The sequence below is a fragment of the Bufo gargarizans genome, chromosome 3 (assembly GCF_014858855.1).
Source record: "Bufo gargarizans isolate SCDJY-AF-19 chromosome 3, ASM1485885v1, whole genome shotgun sequence".
In the NCBI taxonomy this organism is placed as follows: Eukaryota; Metazoa; Chordata; class Amphibia; order Anura; family Bufonidae; genus Bufo; species Bufo gargarizans.
This window is the reverse complement of record NC_058082.1, coordinates 601,820,112-601,842,269: the sequence shown is the minus strand read 5'-3', so window position 1 is coordinate 601,842,269 and position 22,158 is coordinate 601,820,112. Positions and strand designations below refer to the sequence as shown.

Sequence of the window (22,158 nt, the reverse complement as noted above, 5' to 3'; positions counted from 1 at the left end):
AACTTAACGGTTGTGAGACATTTTCACGATGTCCCTGATCCTGCTGACCCCCCGCAAACGGAAGTGAATTCACTAGAAGAAAATATATACAAGGACTTTAGGTTCAATGAACAATGTCCTTGTGCTGTCTTGCGGGGCTCCAGCGAGAACAGGGAAACCGCAAACTGGCCAATGAGGGTAAAAAAATGCATACACGCAATCCCCATTTCTACCCTATTATGTCACGTACCACAAGTATGGATATTTTCCAAGAAGTCCTGGAAAAGAAGCTAATGAAGCTAGAAGTCAAAACAATTTAACCCATTCCCAGCTAGCAGCACTGTCAGAGCTGCAGACCTCAAAGGAGGTAGTCATTAAGATGGCGGACAAGGGGGGAGCGGTTGTGGTCTTGGACAGGGACATGTATAATAGCCAAGTGTTGGATATATTGTCCGATGCATCCACGTACAGAAAATTATCCAAAGACCCGTTAATGGATTACAAAAAACAATATTTGACATTGGTACAAAAGGGCTTAAATATGGATTTTCTTACAGATACGGAATATAGATATCTGTGCGTGGATGCACCGGTGACACCAATAATGCATGCCCTGCCCAAGGTCCATAAACAGATCAACCCTCCCCCCTTGCGACACATAGTGTCAGGGATGGGATCCCTAACTGAACGCCTGGGCAGTTGGCTGGATAACATTTTACAGCCAATGGTGAGGCGTGTCCCAGGGTTCTTAAGGGACACGTCTGATGTCTTGAGAGCCATGTACAAGTTAAAGTGGCAACCAGAGTATAAGTGGATTACAGCGGACGTTGTGGCCTTATACCCATCTATCCCTCACAGGGTTGCTTTGCTGGCCATGGAGTTTCACCTACACAACTATACCAGACACAGTGATATTTTTATTGATTACGTGTGTGAAGTTACAGAATTCCTACTGGTTCACAACTACTTCATGTTTGATGCTAGTCATTATCTCCAGATACGTGGGGTGTCAATGGGGGTGAAATTCTCGCCCTCATTGGCTAACCTAACAATGGCCTATTGGGAGGAGAAATATATTTACAGTATAGATAATCCGTTTAGCTCTGGATTGGTCTGGTACGGCAGATTCATCGATGACCCGCTCCTCATATGGACGGGCGATGTGTCTGCTGTCCCGGACCTCCAGAGCTATCTCAATAATAATGATTACAATCTGCGGTTTACATGCCATGTGGAAACCACGGATATTAACTTTTTGGATCTGACGCTAAGTGGCCATCCAAATGAGGTAGTAAGTACACGAACCTTCAGGAAGGAATCAGCTGGCAATTCCATCCTTAATGCCAAAAGCCACCACCCACTCCATGTCATCAAAGCAATCCCTGTGGGGGAATACGTCCGTGCCAGGAGAAACTGCAGCTCTATATCTACATTTAAGGAAGAATGTGTTCTGATAGATAGCAGACTAAAAAACAGGAATTATCCAGACTGGATGCTTTCCAGAGGCAAAAGTATAGCAATGCAGAAAACAAGATTTAATATGCTGTTTGGAGGTAATGACAAACTTGGGAGGAGTTCCCAAAAGGCAATGGAGAAAAGAGGAAGTGTAAAGCAGGGTGGAATGCCTACCTTGGTACTCACATATAGCAAACAATTTAACAAAATGCGCAATATATTGAATAAATGTTTACCAATTCTATATGATGACCAGATTCTATATGATGCATTGAAATCTGGATGCCATGTGGTTCCAAGAAGGGCTCCCACCCTGTCTAATTCCCTTTCTCCATCCCTTTTTTCCTCAAGATTAGGTGTCAGAAATAGGGGGAAGCAATTGGTTGTGCTACATTGGTTTTACCAAATGTGGGGGCAGCCCATGCAAGACATTCCAATGCGGCCAAACACTTTGTTCAGGTTCACGCTCGCCGAACCAGATCCTTTTGTGCCTATGGGATAGAAAAATGAGTGCATCCCTTACGTGGAGGAGACTTCTGTCAAAAACTTCTCTTTCCGTGAAGCATACTGGGTCTTTAGGTTAAACACGAGGGTTCCTGCGGGCTTGAACCTGAAGAAGGAATTAATGTATATATATCAATGATTGTATTGTGTGCTATGGATCCAGTATTAAGATATTTATGTCATGTCCCAATGTAGTTAAATATTATGTGGTGAGAAACCAAATGTGGGTTATTACCTGTGATTTTATTTATGTAACATGTAACCGTTCACACTGTGCGTTTTCTGGTCCTGGCCATGCACTAATGTGTTCATGTCAAGCCCTTAATGTGTTATGCAGAGGAACAAGAGTGGTAGAGGTTAATAGGGCATAGGATGAAATCCCAGTGTGAAGGAAACATGAAATCTATATGCAAATGGGTAACAGGTGGTACCATGGTGGATTAACCAATGAAGGCTCTACCCCCCCCCCCCCCCCCCCCTTTGCAGGGAAGTGGGACAAGTGTAGCATTTAAATCATGCTTTCCACCATGATACCATGTTACGATTAAGGACATATTGTCTGAAACACGTAAACGAGCACTGCATATGAAGTGACTGTATCGGCTGTTGAATATTATGAATTAAAGGAGAAGTTTTTAAGAAGACGAAAAAAACTTTCTGGAGCCGTTTTTCTACTATTTTCCACTGGAGTGAACCATACTTTCCAATGTTATTATGGAAAAAAACTGGCTTCATAAATTCCCACTTAGTGGGTATTGCAGTTCTCATCCTCAGTCAGGCTTGTGAGTATGACTAGATAGGAGTGAATTGCTGGTATTGTCAAATCCAATCTTTTACGTTTCCTACATTTTAAGTAGCTTCAGTATCCCCTTTTTGATTGGTCTAGATTTGTCCTTAGCTGGTGACTGGTCTTTTGGAGGAATGGATACTGCCAATGATATTAAATCTGCTGCAAAAGTCTGCAACAGATGGGTCAAGTTGTGGATTTGGAAATCTGTATTAGGCATCATGCACACAGTCATATCCCTATTCTGATCCGCAAACAACGGATCTGCAAAATACGGATAGCCTCTGTGTGCACTCTGCATTTTTCTCACTCCTATCAGTAGGAATGCCTATTCTCATCCGGTATAAGGCATGTCCTTAATTTGTGCAAAAAATAGGGATGTGTCCATGGCCCCATAGAAATGAATGGTTCACTGTGCTATCTGTAAAAAGTGCGGGTAGCACAAGGATGAAAAACACGGCCGTGTGCGTAAAGCTTAATTTGCTAAAAAGGTTTTTATTTTTATGCTTTTTGGTGAATGGAGTTTGTTCTGTATGTTAAGATGTAACAACCTGCTTTTAATACTCGCATTGTTCCGTTTTCTGTGCTTTACTGGTCTTTGTTAGCATATCTTAGTACATCCTGACTGTTCAGTGCTTGAGAGGGCGTACATACTGCCTGCTTTATCTTTGCTTGCTCAGGCATTAAAAGGGGTGTCGCTGAGTGCACCTGGGACATCAGAAACATCATTGTACGAGATAAGAGGGTAATGGGAAGAAGGTACGTTACAGCACTGTCCGATGTTTAGAGCCGAACCAGGCAGAAGAAAATTAAAGCAGTCAATTTTAACCCCTTGAGGACCCAGCCATTTCAGTTACAGACCACTTAAACGGGCCTTCTCACTTCAGCAAATGGCATTTATAATGTATCATGTAATGTATTGTGATTGTCCATATTACCTCATTTGCTGGCTTGATTCATTTTTCACATTATACACTACTCGAATCCAGGGGTTACAACCACCCAGCAATCCAGCAGTGGTGGTCGTGCTTGCACACTATAGTAATGGGCACCGGTCTGTTTGGTGGCCGGGATCGCCTGACGTACATGGGCTATGTCAAGCTTTAGAAAAGCGGGCACAAGGAGGCTAGTGATGTGCTATGTGAGCTGATGCCCTGCGCGGCAATGCTCCAGTCTGTGCAGTGCTCACAGGGGAATCCATACGGTCTTACACAGCACTGCATGGGACTACAGATCCTAAAGCGTCCTAAATCTGTCCGCAGATTTGTACCTATGACACTACTATGGCAGCTGAAGACATCTTGGCATGTGCACTTGGCAGCTGAAGAAATCTGTGTTGGTCCCATGTTCATATGTGTCCGCATTGCTGAGAAAAGCTAAGTTTTCATATATGCAAATGAGCCTCTAGGAGCAACGGGGGCGTTGCTGTTACACCTAGAGGTTCTGCTTTCACTGCAACTGCTGCACCCTCTACACTTTAACTTTAGGAAAAATCAGAGTCAGACGTTGTGATGTTTTCACTGTCAATCAAAGTGCAGAGGATGTAGTGGTTGTAGAGAGAGCAGAGCCTATAGGGGTATTGACAATGCCCCGGTTGCTCCTAGAGACACATGTGCATATATTAACTCCTTCCTGATAGCCCGGGCATTAAAAAATGTCCGTGGCCGGTGGTAATGCCGGTTGCAGACTTTTAACCGTTCAGAGGCCACAGTCAAACGTGACCACGGCATCTGGATGCTCTAAAACCCGAAAGCGCACGCTTCCAGGTGTGCTTTGGGTCCCCCAGTGTGGATCGGGAAAGCTGGATGCATTGTGTGGCAGCTGCTGTCCTTCTGAATGAACTCTAATCTATTGCTTGTTATAAAAATTCTAACCCCCCCTTTCCCCAAAATGTAAATAAAATATGTCAGCAATAAAAAAAAAATACACATCATGAGCATCACCACTTGCGAAAAACGCCCTTATTATTAAAATATAACATATATAATATTTTTCCCATACGACAAACAGCGTAACGGAAAAAAAAGTCTGACTTTTTTTTTTTTTTGGTTGCTTAAACTCCCCCCCAAAAAATGAGTAAAAAGTTATACACACTCCAAAATGGTATTATTGAAAAGCATAGATCGCCCCGCAAAAAATGAGCCCTCACACAGCTCCATACATATAGCTACAATATAGTTACAGGGGTCTCAATATGACGATGAAAAGTTTTTATTGTTTTCAGTATTAAAACGCAAGAGAAACTATACATATGTGGTATTGGTGTAATCGTACTGACCTGGAGAGTGAAAGTAACAGGTCAGTTTTACTGCATAAGAAATGGTGTAAAGAACAACAAAATAAACTTGGGGAACGGTGTTTTTTTATTTTTTTTATTCCACCCTATTTGGAATTTTTTCCCTCCGTCCCACCACATTTTATGCAACCATAAATGGCGCCATTAGAGAGTGCATCTTGTCCCGCAAAAAACAAGCCCTCGTGCGGCTATGTGAATGAAAAATTAAAAAAGTTATGACTTTGGGAGGGCTGGGAGTAAAAAATAAAATAAAAAATATAATAATAATAAAATAAATGGAAAATCGATCGGTCATTAAGGGGTTAAAACATCATATTTCTCAGCAATGCGGGCATATATGAACATGGAACCAAGACAGATGTCTTCAGCTACCAAGCGCACATGCAACAGGTCAGCCAGTGTCATAGGTGCAAATCTGCTGACAGATGCCCTTTAAGAACCTCACATCCGCCATAGGATATAAACGTCCTGTGGGTGGATGTTTAAATCAGGAACGTCCATTCAGTGATAGCAGAGCAACCCAGAGAGAAAGCAGGGACAGTTCCCAGGTGTCCCTGCCTTCTAGATCACTGCATACACTGCGCTTACCGAGCACTGTGTATACAGAGCAGGAAGCACGATGCGCTTCCTGTCCCGGCCCGGTGGTCATGTGACCGCTGGGAGAGTGCAGGAGCCGTCGGGTCTTTCACAGACCTCTATCAGCCCTGCACTGAGGCTGTACAGCGTTGCATTCTGCTTTGCCGCATCTCTGGGGGGGGTGTATTTCCACTGTAACTGGGGCTACTATGTCCGCCCCAGTTGCAGGATAAATGAATAGGAAAAAATAAATAAAGTGGGCGTATTTGGTATTGCCGGGTTCGTGACGGCTGGCTCTATAAATATATCACATGATCCACCCCGTGCAACACCAAGCAATAAAAAAGGCGTATGCCCCCCAAAATAGTGCAACAGTCACCTCATCCTGCAAAAAATGAGACCCTGCCTATGAGACCCAAAAAATAAACTATGGCTCTCAGGATATGGAGACACTAAACTATAATTTTTTGGTTTAAAAAATGCTGTCATTGTGTAAAACTTAAATAAATAAAAAAGTATACATATTAGGTATTGCTGCTTCCGTAAGAACCTGCCCTATAAAAATATCACATGACCTAACCTCTCAGATGAACACCATGAAAACAAATAAAATAAAAACTGTCAAAAAAGCTTTTTTTGTCACCTTACATCAAAAAAAGTGTAATGGCAAGCGATAAAAAAAAGTCATATGGACCCCAAAATACCGTCATCTCATTCTGCAAACATGAGACATAAGACAATCGCCCAGAAAATAAAAAAAAACTATGGCTCTCAGACTATGGAGACACTTTTTTTTTGTTTGTTTCAAAAATGATATTATTGTGTAAAACCTAAATAAATAAAAAAAAGTATAGATATTAGGTATCGCCGCGTTTGTAACAACCGGCTGTATAAAAAAACCACATGATCTAACCTGTCAGATGAACATTGTAAATGACAAAAAAAAGGGGCCAAAACAGCTATTTTTTGTAACCTTTCCTCACAAATAGTGTAATATAGAGCAACCAAAAATCATATGTACCCTAAAATAGTACCAACAAAACTGCCACCTTAGGCCTCTTTCACACGACAGTATGTCCATTTCAGTGTTTTGCGGTCCGTTTTTCACGGATCCGTTGTTCCGTTTTTTGCTTCCGTTGTGGTTCCGTTTCCGTTCCGTTGTTCCGTTCCGTTTTTCCGTATGGCAAATACAGTATACAGTAATTTCATATTTAAAATTGGGCTGGGCATAACATTTTCAATAGATGGTTCCGCAAAAAACGGAACGGATACGGAAGACATACGGATGCATTTCCGTATGCATTCCGTTTTTTTGCGGACCCATAGACTTTAATGGAGCCACGGAACGTGATTTGCGGCCAAATATAGGACATGTTCTATCTTTAAACGGAACGGAAAAACGGAAATACGGAAACGGAATGCACACGGAGTACATTCCGTTTTTTTTGCGGAACCATTGAAATGAATGGTTCCGTATACGGACCGTATACGGACCGCAAAAAACGGCCCGCAAAACGGAAAAAAAAAACGGTCGTGTGAAAGAGGCCTTATCCTGTAGTTTCCAAAATGGGGTCACTTTTTTGGATTTTCTAGTCTAGGGGTGCATCAGGGGGGTCTTCAAATGGAACGTGGTGTCAAAAAAACAGTCCAGCAAAATCTGCCTTCCAAAAACCACATGGCGTTCCTTTCCTACTGCGCCCTGCCATGTGGCCATACAGCAGTTTACAACCACATATGGGGTGTTTCTGTAAACTACAGAATCAAGGCAATAAATATTGAGTTTTGTTTGGCTGTTAAGCCTTGCTTTGTTACTGGAAAAAATGGATTAAAATGGAAAATTTGCCCAAAAAAAAGAAATTTCTGAAATTTCATCTCCGTATTCCATAAAACTTGTGGAACACCTAAAGAGTTACCAAAGTTTGTAAAATCAGTTTTGAATACCTTTTTGTAGGATTTATTTTCCAAAATGGGTAACTTTTTGGGCGTTTCTACTCTAGGGGTGCATTGGGGGCGCTTAAAATGGGACATTGTGTCAAAAAACAAGTCCAGCAAAATCTGCCTTCCGAAAACCATATGGCGCTCTTTTCCTTCTGTGCCCTGCCGTGTGGCCATACAGCAGTTTACAACCACATATGGGATGTTTCTGTAAACTACAGAATCAGGGCAATAAATATTGAATTTTGTTTGGCTGTTAACCCTTGCTTTGTTAGCGGAAAAAAAAATTTAAAATGGAAAATCTGCCAAAAAAGTGAAATTCTGAAATTTCATCTCCATTTTCCATTAATTCTTGTGGAACACCTAAAGGGTTAACAACATTTGTAAAATCAGTTTTGAATACCTTGAGGGGTATAGTTTCTAAAATGGGGTCATTTTTGGGTGGTTTCTATTATGCAAGCCTCACAGTGACTTCAGACTTGAACTGGTCCTTAAAAGGTTTTGGAAATCTTCTGAAAAATTTCAAGCTTTGCTTCTAAACTTCTAAGCCTTCTAACGTCTGCAAAAAATAAAATGGCATTCACAAAATGATCCAAACATGAAGTAGACTTATGGGGAATGTTAAGTAATAACTATTTTGTATGTATTACTATGTATTATAAAAATAGAGAAATTTTGAAATTTGCTAAGTTTTCTAAATTTTGGGTAAATTTTGTTTTTTTATAATTAAAAATTAAATTTTTGTACTCAATTTTACCATGGTCATGAAGTACAATATGTGACTAGAAAACTGTCTCACAATGGCCTGGATAAGTAAAAGCGTTTTAAAGTTATCACCACATAAACTTAAGTGACACATGTCAGATTTGCAAAAGATGGCTCTGTCAGGAAGGGGGAAATGGCCCGGATGTGAAGTGTATTACAAAAATAATTTTTAGCACATTTTGAATAGGATTTAAGATAAGATAAGGGCTCCTTCACACTTGCAGCAGGACGGATCCGGCAGGCTGGTCTCCCTGTCGGATCCGTCCTTCCGCTGTTTCGCCGAGCCGCCGCTCCGTCCCCATTGACTATAATGGGGATGGGGGGCTGAGCTCCGGCGCAGCACGGCGAAAGCCGCTGGACTAAAGTCCTGCATGTCCGACTTTTTAGTCCGGCGGCTTTCGCCGTGCTGCGCCGGAGCTCAGCCCCAGTGCCCATTATAGTCAATGGGGACGGAGCGGCGGTCTGGCAGCTCGGCGAAACAGTGGAAGGACGGATCCGACAGGGAGACCAGCCTGCCGGATCGGTCCTGCCCTAAGTGTGAAGGAGCCCTAAGATGCCTTTATTGTCACTGTACAATACAATGTAATACAATACAATGAAATGTTGTTTGGAGCAATCCTAGATGTCATGGACAGAGGAACAAGAACTGACATTTAAACTAAAGCATTACACTAGAAAAAAACAAAACATTGCACTAGAAGGCATTACTATTCACAGTTCACAGCATATATATTAGTGATGGGAAGTTCGGATCTTTCAGATGAATCGGTTCATTTGAATCAGCTCATTCAAATGAACCGATTCATGAATCGGATCTTCGGTTCACTTCATGAGCCGGCAGAGGCAAGTGAACTGAAGATCAATGCACATGCTCAGCTCATCGAATCTTCGGTTCACTTGCTGAGTCGGCTCTCAAGTGAACCGAAGGTCAGGAGGGACTGGCTTCTGGCAAACACAGCTCTGCTGCAGTGAGCAGACTGTGATAATTGTCTGAGAGTTTTAGTTAAAAGAATCGTGTCACCGAGTCCCTACCAGACTTCCTGCTCTGCTACAGCATGTAGCAGAGCTGTATGTGTACAGGGTGCATGTAGCGGTGTTGCATGATGCTACACTGCTGCATGCACCCTGTACACACACAGCTCTGCTACATGCTAGATTAATGCCCCCCTTCCCCCCGGACGGACGGACTTACAGGGAGCCGCAGAGCAGGGAGCCTGGCAGGGACTCGGTGACTCACGGTTCTTTTAACTCAAAAGAATCAAATGAGTCTCTGACTCATTCAATTCTTTTAACTAATAGACTCAGACGATTCTCTGAGTCCCTGCGACTCCCCCTGTGCTGGTAGGCAGTGCTGGCTGCCTCTGATTGGTTGGAGGGCGGGGAGGGGCGGGGCTAGTGTCCACTGCCGGCTCCTATTACACTGCCTGCTGCTGCCTCTATGCTGATCTGACTGAGCCGTTTCATTCGGATCGGCTCAGTCAGAGGAACCGACTCTTCCGGATCAGTGAACTGAATCGGTTCAAAAGAACGATTCGTTCATGATCCAGACATCACTAATATATATAGCAAGAGCAAAGTAGGAAGTGCTTATGAGTATATATACACTGATTCAGACACCTCTGCAGACAAGAGATCATCATGGGGTCATGAATGCAGCAGTCACTTTCAGTCTGTGGTAGTTTCTATCCTAGGAAGGGGCAATAATCTCCGAGCATTTAGGAGACTGATTGCTTTGGGGTAAAAGCTGTTCTTCAGCCTAGTGGTGCGGGCATGTAGGGCTCTAAGACACCTACCAGAGGGTAGGGGAGTGAAGAGGCTGTGGCCGGGGTGAGTTGGATCCCTGCAGATAATTTTTAATGGATTTAGTGAAGTCTAGTTAAGTTTATGTGCACTTTAATTAGATGTAGGTCTGTATAAGAGAAATAATGTGCTTGTTTTTTTTTTAAATATATGGCACTTTTATATTTCGTATTTTAATTTCTTTTTTTTTGGAGGCACATATATTTGATAAATAAAATAAAAAAAATATATATATATAGCATAAATATTTAAGATATTTATATTTGAGGCACATATATTTAGTATCTTTATTTTTAGATTTGAGGCACCTGCAATGACATCTTGAGTAACTTACGATGACTGCAGATATTATGTCTATTACATATAAAGAGACTCAGTAAGTAGATGACAGCTGGGGAGAAAGAAAAGTGTGAGTGAAAAGAGTCACACAGCAGCACAGAGCAAAGTATTTCAGATTACACAGGTGCTTTTGCCAGATTTTTTTTTTTTCTTTAGCAGAGTGCATAGACCGTCAGTCAGAGGATTGCCACGGCAGTGTGTGGTAATGCGTGCAGCAGAGCCATGTGTGTATCATGGCTCCTTGACTGAGGTCCTGGTGCTAGGACCTTTATGACGTTTGTCAGATATCTGGATGAAGCTCTTTTGGTTGCTTTAGTGACCGTTTTTTGCTCTGAAGGATTCAGCTGGAGAATGGAAGGTAGGTGGATTACAGCTACTAGTTCTTCTTTCTGTCATTATGATTTCTGGATATGTTGAGTTTTCTGCAGAATCTAAAGATAATCACTGGTTTCTGTGGAGATGACTGCTTTTACTGGACGGCTACACTGACAGTTTTAATTTTTATAATTTTGTGTTTGTGAAGATTTAATTTTTTTCAAATGAGTTCTACTTATGAGACGAAAGTACCTTTGTGGTTTTTTAACCCTTTTTTCTATCATGCATTGTTTTATAGTTCGCTGAGTGCAGCCAGCAATGTTAACAGTGGATTTTTTCACTGTTTGCCATCGCCCTATCCAAGTGCATGGCTGTGTGTATACACCCTCAAGAGCCTTTGGGCAGTTAATTCTCCATACACATACATGCTTAGGTCCTCAGTGGACATGTGGGAATAAGGCTACATGCACACGACCGTATGTGTTTTGCGGTCCGCCCAAAAAACGGATCCGCGGTTGTTGTTTTTTTGCGTATCCGTTTTCTTTGCGGATCCATTGTAATAATTTTTGTCTGCAAACTAGAAAAAAATAGGACATGCACTATATTTTTTTTGCGGAGCAACGGAACGGACATACTTATGCGGACAGCACACGGTGTGCTGTCCGCGTTTTTTGCGGACCGATTGAAATGAATGGGTCCGCATCCTATCCGCAAAAAAAAACTGATCGGACACGGAAACAAAATACGGTCGTGTGCATGAGACCTAAGTCTGTGACCGGATGCCTCCCGGAGAACAAAAGGATTGGGCATTGAAATTCAGCATGTCCGATGCGTCTTTTCCCTGACATCGCCTGTCAAAGAGGAGCCGGGAGACTCCCACCAGACACAGGATAGTTTACGGGTTATGGGGGCTTTATCACTAAACACGATCATGCTGTTTGTTATAAAAACTTGGGCAACTAGAATGGAAATACAGCTCAGACTTGTAGTAGTCACTTTCAGGGCTCATGACTGTATTCGTCTTGCGGTCCGCAAAACACAGTTAACGGCGCCATTTCTTTTTTTACGCCTGCAGAAATTTCCTATCCTTGTCCTCAAAACGGACAAGAATATGAGTGTTTCTTTCTGTTTTTTTTTTTTTTTTTTATGGGGCTGCAGAACAGACATTCTGGCGCAGACAGCTCACAGTGCTGTATCTTTTGCCGCCCGCTTGAACTGAATAGGTCTGATCCACGAAGAATGGCAGCTCTCTTCCCCCAACATCCCGGTCAGACCTGTAAAGGAAAGCATACCTAGCTGCTTTTTCTTTTACCCAGTCTTGTGGTTGCTATAGATTCTAAAAACTCATCAAGGGCTATAATACAGTAGGTCTGGTAGGAGCCCAGTTTATATAAGGTCATTGGTTTGTGTAGATATTTCTATTATGCCTTTTTCCATTGTTGTATGCCCGCACACAGAACAATACCTAGTGACTCATTTGTTTGCGTCTGTATACCTAGTGACTCATTTGTTTGCGTCTGTGACAGAACTGTAGAAATGTGATGTCTCTTTGACAAGACTGGATAAATCCCATTAGCCAGGTAAGCAGTGTGCCCAGGTGCGCTACAGCGGTATGAGTTGGTTTTTCATTGAGGCCTATTATTATTATTTATTAATAAAGCGCCATTTATTTCAGGGCGCTGTACATATGAGAAGGATGTAAATACATAGTACAAAAACAAGCACAATAAGCATTAACAAATACAAACTGGTATTGAAGGCTTGCAATCTACAAGGGATGGGGGAAGAAGGTCAGTGTGGGTAGAAGCTGCACATATGGTGGTATAGTGGCAGTAGGTTTACTCTAGGCTTGTCTGAAGAGTTGGGTTTTTGGCTTTCTTTTGAAGGTGGGAATCTGATATGTGGGGTAGAGAGTTCTAGAGTATGGGGGATGCACAGGAGACATCTTGGGTGAAGGGCAGATAAGAGGAGAGGAGAGAAGAAGGTCTTGTGAGGATTCCATGTGTGAAGGTACTGAGAGATCAGGTCACAGATGTGTGGATGGGGGCAGGTCATGGACAGCCGTGTATGTCATAGTTAATGTTTTGTACTAGATTCTCTTAACCACTTAAGGACCACAGGTTTATACCCCTCTAGTGACCAGGCCCTTTTTTACAAATCGGCACTTCACAATTTTAGTGGTTTATTGCTCTGTCATGCAACTTGGCACCCAAATGAATTTTACCTCCTTTTCTTCTCACAAATACAGCTTTCTTTTGGTGGTATTTGATTGCTGCTGAGATTTTTCGTTTTTCTGATATTAATCAAAATAGACCGCAATTTTCAAAAACAAAACAAAAAAAACAAATTTTTTTTTAACTTTTTCTGGTAAAATTGTTCAAATATAATTACATTTCTATACAAGTTTGTGTCCAGAATTTATTGTGCTACATGTCTTTGATAAAAAAAAATCCAATAAGTGTATATTTATTGGTTTGCACAAAAGTTATAGCGTTTGCAAACTATGGTACAAAAATGTGAATTTCCGCATTTTGAAGAAGCTCTGACTTTCTAAGCACCTGTCATGTTTCTTGATGTGCTAGAATGCCAGGATAGTATAAATACCCCCCCCCCCCCAAATGACCCCATTTTAGATAAAAGACACCCCCAAAGTTTTCGCGGAGGGGCATGGTGAGTTCATGTACGATTTAAAAAAAAAATTCACAAGTTAGCGGAAAATGACACTTTGAGGAATAATAATAATAATAAAGTTTTTATTTCTGCTAACTTCTGGCAAAAAAAATTAAAAATCTCCCACAGACTCACTATGCCCCTCAGTGAATACCTTGGGGTGTCTACTTTCCGAAATAGGGTAATTTGTGGGGTGTGTTTACTGTTCTGGCATTTTGGGCGGGGCTAAATTTTGAGCCACCCTGTAAAGCCTAAAGGTACTCGTTGGACTTTCGGCCCCTTTGCGCACCTAGGCTGCAAAAAAGTGTCACACGTGGTATCGCCGTACTCAGAAGAAGTAGGGCAATGTGTTTTGGGGTGTATTTTTACATATACCCATGCTGGGATGAGAGAAATATCTCTGAAAAATTGACAACTTTGTATATTTTTTTTTTAAGTTGTCATTTACAGAGATATTTCTCACACACAGTATGGGTATATGTAAAAATACACCCCCAAAACACATTGCCCTACTTCTCCTGAGTACTGGTGATGCCACATGTGTGACACTTTTGCAGCCTAGGTGCGCAAAGGGGCCCAAATTCCAATGAGTACCTTTAGGATTTCACAGGGCATTTTTACGCTTTTGGATTCCAAACTACTTCTCACGCTTTAGGGCCCCTAAAATGCCAGGGCCATTTTGGAAAGAAGACACCCCAAGGTATTCCGTGAGGGGCATGGCGAGTTCATAGAAGCTTTTTTTTTTGGCACAAGTTAGCAGAAAATTCTTTTTTTTTTTCTTTTTTTTTTCTTACAAAGTCTCACATTCCACTAACTTGTGACAAAAAAATAAAATCTTACATGAACTCACCATATCCCTCACGGAATACCTTGGTATGTCTTCTTTCCAAAATGGGGTCACTTGTGGGGTATTTATACTGCCCTGGCATTTTAGGGGTCCTAAAGAGTGAGAAGAAGTCTGGAATCCAAATGTCTAAAAATGCCCTCCTAAAAGGTACTCATTGGAATTTGGGCCCCTTTGCGCACCTAGGCTGCAAAAAAGTGTCACACATGTGGTATCGCTGTACTCAGGAGAAGTAGGGCAGTGTGTTTTGGGGTGTCTTTTCACACATACCCATCCTGTGTGTGAGAAATATCTCTGTAAATGACAACTTTTTCCATTTTTTTTATACAAAGTTGTCAATTTACAGAGATATTTCTCTCACCCAACATGAGTATATGTAAAAATACACCCCAAAACACATTGCCCAACTTCTCCTGAGTACGGCGATACCACGTGTGACACTTTTTTGCAGCCAAGATGCGCAAAGGGGCCCAAAATCCAACGAGTACCTTTAGGATTTCACAGGGCATTTTTACGCATTTGGATTCCGTGAGCGGTATGGTGAGTTCATGTGAGATTTTATTTTTTGTCACAAGTTAGTGGAATATGAGACTTTGTAAGAAAAAATAATAAAAAAAATAAATCAATTTCCGCTAACTTGTGCAAAAAAATAAAAATCTTCTATGAACTCGCCATGCCCCTCAAAAGTGATCTTTATAGCGCCGCAGTGATTTTACGGTGTTTTTGCAGTGATCAGAAAAATAATAATTCTGTCACTGCAGTGGGGCTGGGCGCTAACTAACTGGCGGTGATAAGAGTCTCTTAGGTCCCATTCACACGTCCGCAATTCTGTTCCACGTTTTGCGGAACGGAATTGCGGACCCATTCATTTCTATGTGGACAGGCTTTGTCCCGCTCAGATCCGGAATTGCGGGTCCGCACTTCCGGGTCCTCACTTCCGTTCCGCAAAAATATAGAACATGTCCTATTCTTGTCCGCAATTGCGGACAAGAAAAGGCATTTTCTAATATAGTTCTGGCCATGTGCGGATCCGAAAAATGCGGAAAGCACATTGCCGGCGTCCGTGTTTTGTGTGGGAAACGATCAATATTTTTGATCAGAAGTTATTGATAGGGCAATTAACTGTGGATCCTGTGATCTAAAGCTGGACCTAGATGTAAAAACCATCATTATGTATGTCCAGTAACGTCTGCAATAGTAAATGTGATTGTTAGAAATGTGGGATAACAATTATTAGTTCTTCAAAATTTTGCTTAATTGTTGGTTGTCGGGCTCCGTTCACATTTCCATATTATTATTTTTCCTCTCCACTGCTCTATCATTGGAGCAGAACAACGAAAATGGTGGACATGCTGGATCCCCGACATTATGGTCGCCACTGGCGCCTGACAGGCCCCATCGGTTGTAATGCAGTCTGTCAGGTTTCCTTCATGGTTTCTGTTCATTTACAGGACAAAGTAATTTAGTCCAAGCATTTTTGACTCTATCTGCAACTGAAGCTCCTCCAGATGTGAACATTGCTCTAGTGGTAAATGTATTTACTTATCGCCTAAGGCTACTTTCACACTTGCGTTCGGGGCTCTGCTTGTGAGTTCCGTTTAAAGGCTCTCACAAGCGGCCCTGAATGCTTCCGTACTGCCCTAATGCATTCTGAGTGCATGCGGATCCGCTCAGAATGCATCAGTCTGGCACCGTTTGGGCTCCGCTCCGCTCAGCAGGCGAACACCTGAACGCTGCTTGCAAACGGATCCGTCCAGACTTACAATGGAAGTCAATGGGGGCGGATCCGTTTGAATTTGACACACTGTCTCAATTTTCAAACGGATCCGTCCCCCATTGACTTTCAATGTAAAGTCTGGACGGATCCGTCTGCGGCTACTTTCACACTTAGAATTTTTTTTTACAATATAATGCAGACGGATCCGTTCTGAACGGATCCATCGTCTGCATTATATGAGCGGATCCGTCTGAGACGGATCCGCTCTGAACGCAAGTGTGAAAGTAGCCTAAGAGAGTACATATGAAGCAGTAGAAGGTGTGACATTTTCTATGGGGACACAGACCAACTTTTGGGCCGAAATCAAATATGCTGTTGACTAGTTTTTTGGGGTTTATGTACGTGATTAGGTCTGTTTTGATGCCGTGTGAATGAGGTCAAAAAAAGTACAAAAGACAATGCTCACTGTGACTAATGGACTAATAAAGAAGACTCTGTAGAGCACACTGCGGGGAGGAGGATTGTTTCCTTGTACATTTTCAAGGTGACCACATTTCTGCAAGTAAACTCCATGACTTTTGATTGTGTCATTAAAAGCTTAATTGGATGTTTCATGTGAGAGATAGTAGAAGATCTTTTTTTTTTTTTTTTACATGTGTGGATTGCACTCTCTGTGCTCAAGGCTCTGATTTGCACTGACCACAGAGTTTTTTTTCCCTGCCAAACACTTGCCTCTTTATTCCACCGTGGGATGGAGGTTTATTGCCATATTAACAACAGCTGCACGCACCTATGCTGGCTACTCCCATTTCCTTCCGAAAATGACTAGTCTTAGCATGAACAGCTTGCACAGTGTTCTGTTTGAAGCGTCTGCAGCCGCTGCGGGAAGAGAAAGTATTCAGGTAGAATCTCAATTATTCACCATCGCTCCAGCCACAAGTCATTTTTTGTTTTCCAATAAAAAATAAAAAGTTCAAGTTTTGCACCACAACTGCCCCAAAATCACATTTAGTAGTGGTTGTGTGCCCTGCTGTACACCATCATATACCCCCGTGCAACCAGGGGCTTCAGGGGAGGACCTCACAGAGCGGCACTGATGCACCCGCAAAGCAGAAAACAGCAAAGCCACTCAAAGTGGAATGGCCACTTGATTTTGCAGGTGAAACTTTTTTGTTTTCTCCAAAATCATGCTGCCACTTAACAATCAATGTAAACACCGCAGCTTCCACATGCCGTAAATGTTTTCAGCCACATCGTCTTGCCCTATGCTTAATCTGTGTAGAGGAGGTGTCTGTCACAATCTGGTTTTCTCCATGCCCTGGTTGAAGTGTTGGTTGATGCAGGGCTTTGGTTTTCTTGGTGTCTGATATAGAAGGTAGAGGTATCTACTACCTTAGGCCACTTTCACACGGTCAGTATTTGGTGAGTATTTTTCATCAGTATTTGTAATTCAAAACCAGAAAGGGGTCCAAAACACAGAAGAGGTCCACAGCTTCCCATTATAGCTTTATACTTACAAATGCTGATGCAAAATACTGATCAGGTATTGGCATGTGAAAGTTATCTGCTGCCATATATCTAGAATATCTAGAACATGCAACAAATTGTTTCCTATCAAATTAGTGCAGACTCTAGCAGAAAAAAGACTCTATCAAATTAGGAGCATAGAAAGGTACAGTAAGTAAATATATATATATATATATATATATATGTGGCTGTGGGGGCGATCCTCCTCCAAATAATCAATAAACGTAAAAAATTCCACGGCACATCCAAGGTGTAAAATCAAAGTAGTTTATTTTTATTCACGAGACAACGACGTTGTATATCATATGGAAATAACCGCATGGAACGGGACAATAACCCACTGATCACACTGTGTATCCAAACTGGACACCAAGCGTGCTACCAGTAGAAAGTTAAATCCCTATTGTATGCAAGGTAAAATGCACAAAGAGTAAAATTGGAAATGGGTTAGGGGTGTGTTGACGACCATGTGCATGCATTTCTGGACGCACCGTGTGCTCTCCACACAAAGTAATCCCCTATTGTGTACTCCACCAATCATAAGGAGACTCCAGAAGTGTCATGTGGTCTTCCAAAATGGTCTTTTCCTCTCCCAAATTCTGCAAGCGTTAAAGAGATTTAATTTAAAAAAAATCATCCTCCTATTTGAAATAAAGCAGCAATACATATCCAGGAAGAGCGACAGAGGAATTAAACAAATGCATAATCAGGTAAATAACCAAGGTTTATAATCTACTTTCAGCCCGTTGGGCCTAAGTGTATTCAATGTAGAGATCCAATGGATCTCATGTCTTTTCAAAAGGAGGTTCCTGTTTTTTCACCCTTTCTGGGGATAGGGACATGATCTATTAACATGCATCTTAGATCTCCTTACTTGAATCCGGGACCTCCTGCTAGTCTCTTATATATAATATTCAGCATAGTTAGGCTACATGCACATGACGTGATGTGATGGTCGTTTTTTTAATGGCCATCACATGTCCGTTTTTAGAGTATGGGGTTATTCACACGGCAGTTTTTTTGATGGTCATTTAAAAATGGACGTAATAAAAACAAAACATGTTCTATCTTGTCCGTTTTTCACTGACCGACTGCACCCATACAATTGAATTGGTCCGTTTTTAACGTCAGTCGGCATCAGTGAAAAAAAGTCTGTTAAAAATGGAAGTTTATCTGTTTTTAACTGCCGTTTTTCTACGTTAAAGAGGTTTTCCCATCTGAGACAATAGGGACATATCGCTAGGAGCCTCGAAGGTTATGGAGGGTGCAGCCACCCTCTATTCATATCTATGGGGCCGCCGAAAATAACCAAGCTGGCACGGCTATTTCCATCTGCCCCATAGAAATAAATGGTGGCCGCGCAAGCATGGTGTGCTCTTATTGATTATTACAGGGAGAGCACTTGGTGGTGGCCGAACCCCAGAAAAATCGGGGTCCTCCGGCCACCACCTTCCCCGCTCATTTCTCATGTAGGTGCTAGTGCCAGAGGTCGGACAGACAATGGCGGCATATCCTAGCGATATGCCCCCATTGTCTCAGATGAGAATGCCCCTTTAGCCATGCTACATCTGTACATATTAGAGGCTGCATGGCATTTGTATGTTCTCCCTGTGTTTGCGTGGGTTTCCTCCTGGTACTCTGGTTTACTCCCATTCTGATTTTAGATTGTAACCTCTGCTGGGGATAGCTTGATGCTAATGTCTGTAAAGCACTGTGGAATATTTCAGCACCATATAAATGAGTTAAATAAGTATATATAATTAGATGACTATTTCACATTTTTTGTTGCAATTTTTGGACGGATCCGTTCAGATAATACAACCGTCTGCATCCATTCAGAACGGATCCGTTTGTATTATCTTTAACATAGCCAAGACGAATCAGTCTTGAACACCATTCAAAGTCAATGGAGGACTGATCCGTTTTCTATTGTGCCAGATTGTGTCAGTGAAAACGTATCCGTCTGCAATGACTTACGTTGTGTGTCAGAACGGATCCGTTTGGCACAGTTTCATCAGACGCACCCAAACGCTGCAAGCAGCATTTTGGTGTCCGTCTCCAAAGCGGAATGGAGACTGAACAGAGGCAAACTGATGCATTCTGAGCGGATCCCTTTCCTCTTAGAATGCAAACTGATCCGTTTTGGACCGCTTGTGAGAGCCCAGAACGGATCTCACAAACGAGTGTGAAGAGTAGACTAAGCATAGCAAAGTTATAGAAACTGAGAACCCATGGCGGCTATTATATCCATTGTAGAAAGTACATGGATAAATTGGCAAGCGGCAGCTAGCTGAGTATGCTATGGGTGAAAAGAGCAAGGACGATCCTCATGGTCATGTCTGATTACCCACCATATGGTCAGATAAGCCAGTTATCTTCATCAACAGAGCTGCAGATGAGGACTGTTCATTTACAGATAATTTCCAGTCTTTAGTTTTTTCGTATTGCTGTACCTACAGTTTACCGGCTGTATAAATGTATTGTCCTCCTGGTATTTACATGGAGACTTCTTATTGAGATAAGTTGTCATTTTATGATCTACAGAAGCAAAGACTTTCGTGTACTGAATTCAGACTTTTTTGTTAGCTACCTTTTATCTGTGTATATATGGCATGTTGTGGATTTAGAAATATTTCAAGGGTCTACCCAGATGTTATCCTGATCGTAACTTGTGTTTCGGTAGGGCAACTTTTCCCTTTTGGAGTTTCAGCAGAGCTATGGTGCATGTTGATAACTTGTGAAGGGTTCTCCTGAAGATGGCAAGACCTGTCACTTTACCCTTAGGATATATTAGTTGTAGTAAGTATTGTACAAATGTTTTGCACCATAAGCTTGTGTTTTTATGTACAAAGCGGGGGTCTTTCCCTCCTCAGCTGATTCCCAGACTATCATGAAAGGGAATAGAGCAGGGATCAGCAACCTCCGGCACTCCAGGTGTTGTGAAACTACATCTGCCATCATGCACAATTGCTTAGCTGTTCTCTGTACTCCCACAGAAGTGTAAGGAGCATGCTGGGAGTTGTAGTTTCACAACAGCTGGAGTTCCGAAGGTTGCTGATCCCTGGAAAAGAGAGACAGAGACACGAGAACCTTGTTTTTTGACATAGGTGGGATCTACATCTGGCAGGCATTTATAGCCTATCCTTAGGAATGCCCCTTTAATTCACTTGTCCAGCCATCTCTCCATTGATGTTTGAATAAAAAAAAGGGATCATGAGAACTGTGACCTCCAAAACGATGTGGTCTCCGGAAGGGAGACCACCAACCAATCAGACCTTTTTAAGATATCTTGCCTGTGGGAATATCCAGTGTTTAAAGGCGTTATCTGTAATCCTCAAAAACCGGCCAAGTGGAGGAAACGTCATAAAATAGTAAAAACGTCTTTATTCCCCCTATAAATCTCTGCCGATCCAGCGACACAACTTCTGCGCTCTCTGGTAGTGTTTATGTTGTGCCCATCTACTTACATGACTGCTGCAGCCAATCACTGGAAGATGGCTGAGGCCAGTGATTGGCTGGAGCAGTAAATGGGTATGTAATTGCTACAGGCCTGAACCAGCATGAGTGGGGAGCACTGCGGCAGTGGCACTGGAATGGCGGGCAGTGAGTAATGATCCTCTCCTATGGCATTCCCCCCCTATCCTAACCCACTTTTTGATGATCTCGTAAAATCTCTTCAGTATCTGTTTTATATGAATGTCCCGTTATCTTTGGCCGGGTGTCCATTTTCCTCAATACTCCACCTTGGAATATATGATGATAATGCAGTCTTGTTATATTTATGATGATTCAGACAGTTATCAGATCTACATAGAAATTTCCCCTTCGGGTCACTACAGTTCTCCAACTTTAAATCCTGTTCCCCTGGATGTCTGACTATACAGATGAAACGTGAAAAATTAGAATATTGTGCAAAGTTCATTTATTTTAGTAATGCAACATAAAAGGTGAAACTAACATGAGACTCATTACATGCAAAGCGAGATATTTCAAGCCTTTATTTGTTATAAATTGGATGATTACTGTCTAATGATCCAGAGTGGAGCACCTGGATCTGGAGCAAAGGAGTTACCAGAAATATATAAAATGCTGATTTGTGGCATTGGAGGGATTTGTATTTTTTACTACCTAACCGTTCTCTCTTGTTCTTTTCCTTTCTGTTTTAGGTTTTTTAGTCATGAGAAAGTTCCTGTTTGTTGGAATAGTATTTGCAGCTTTGCTCCATTTCATGCTACATATATTTGTTCAAAAGAAAACCATCTCAACGTAAGTGCTCTTCTTTCCTTTTCTTCTGTATGAAGTATAATCTACAATTTTCACAACGTTTAGTGATGTTTGTACTTGTAAAAACGTGTACAGTCCTTTTACAGTTCTCTATTAGGCATTCACCCTGTAGTATTCATAATATACATTGCATCTTTAGATGCAGCTGTTACTTAGAGGGTTACCCATCTCAGAAATGTATAGCAAATGAGACCTACCTATGTACAGTATGTGTATGTGGAGGTGGCCGCTCGGGGGCATTGTAACCAAGAAAGGCACCTCTCTATCCACTTTCTTCCTGATGTGGCCACTACCGTGGTAGAACAGGTACAAGGGACCCCTGTAGTCAATTAATAGAGCTCTCAAAGGCCCCCCACCTGTTAGAC

The 22,158-nt window shown here is 42.0% G+C and overlaps 1 protein-coding gene across 6 annotated transcripts in view; it reads left to right on the top strand.

Moving 5' to 3' along the window:
* The window catches only part of ST3GAL6 (ST3 beta-galactoside alpha-2,3-sialyltransferase 6), a 187,724-nt gene that overhangs the window by 78,098 nt on the left and 87,468 nt on the right, over window positions 1-22,158 (top strand). For 2 of the 6 annotated variants that reach the window (XM_044284492.1, XM_044284490.1), the window contains exon 3: window positions 21,676-21,775. In XM_044284492.1, coding sequence (XP_044140427.1) covers window positions 21,676-21,775 — 100 coding nt within the window. Of the gene's footprint in view, window positions 1-10,625; window positions 10,795-20,205; window positions 20,309-21,675; window positions 21,776-22,158 lie in introns of those variants that run through there. The other 4 variants (XM_044284489.1, XM_044284486.1, XM_044284491.1 and 1 more) reach the window with 4 other exon arrangements.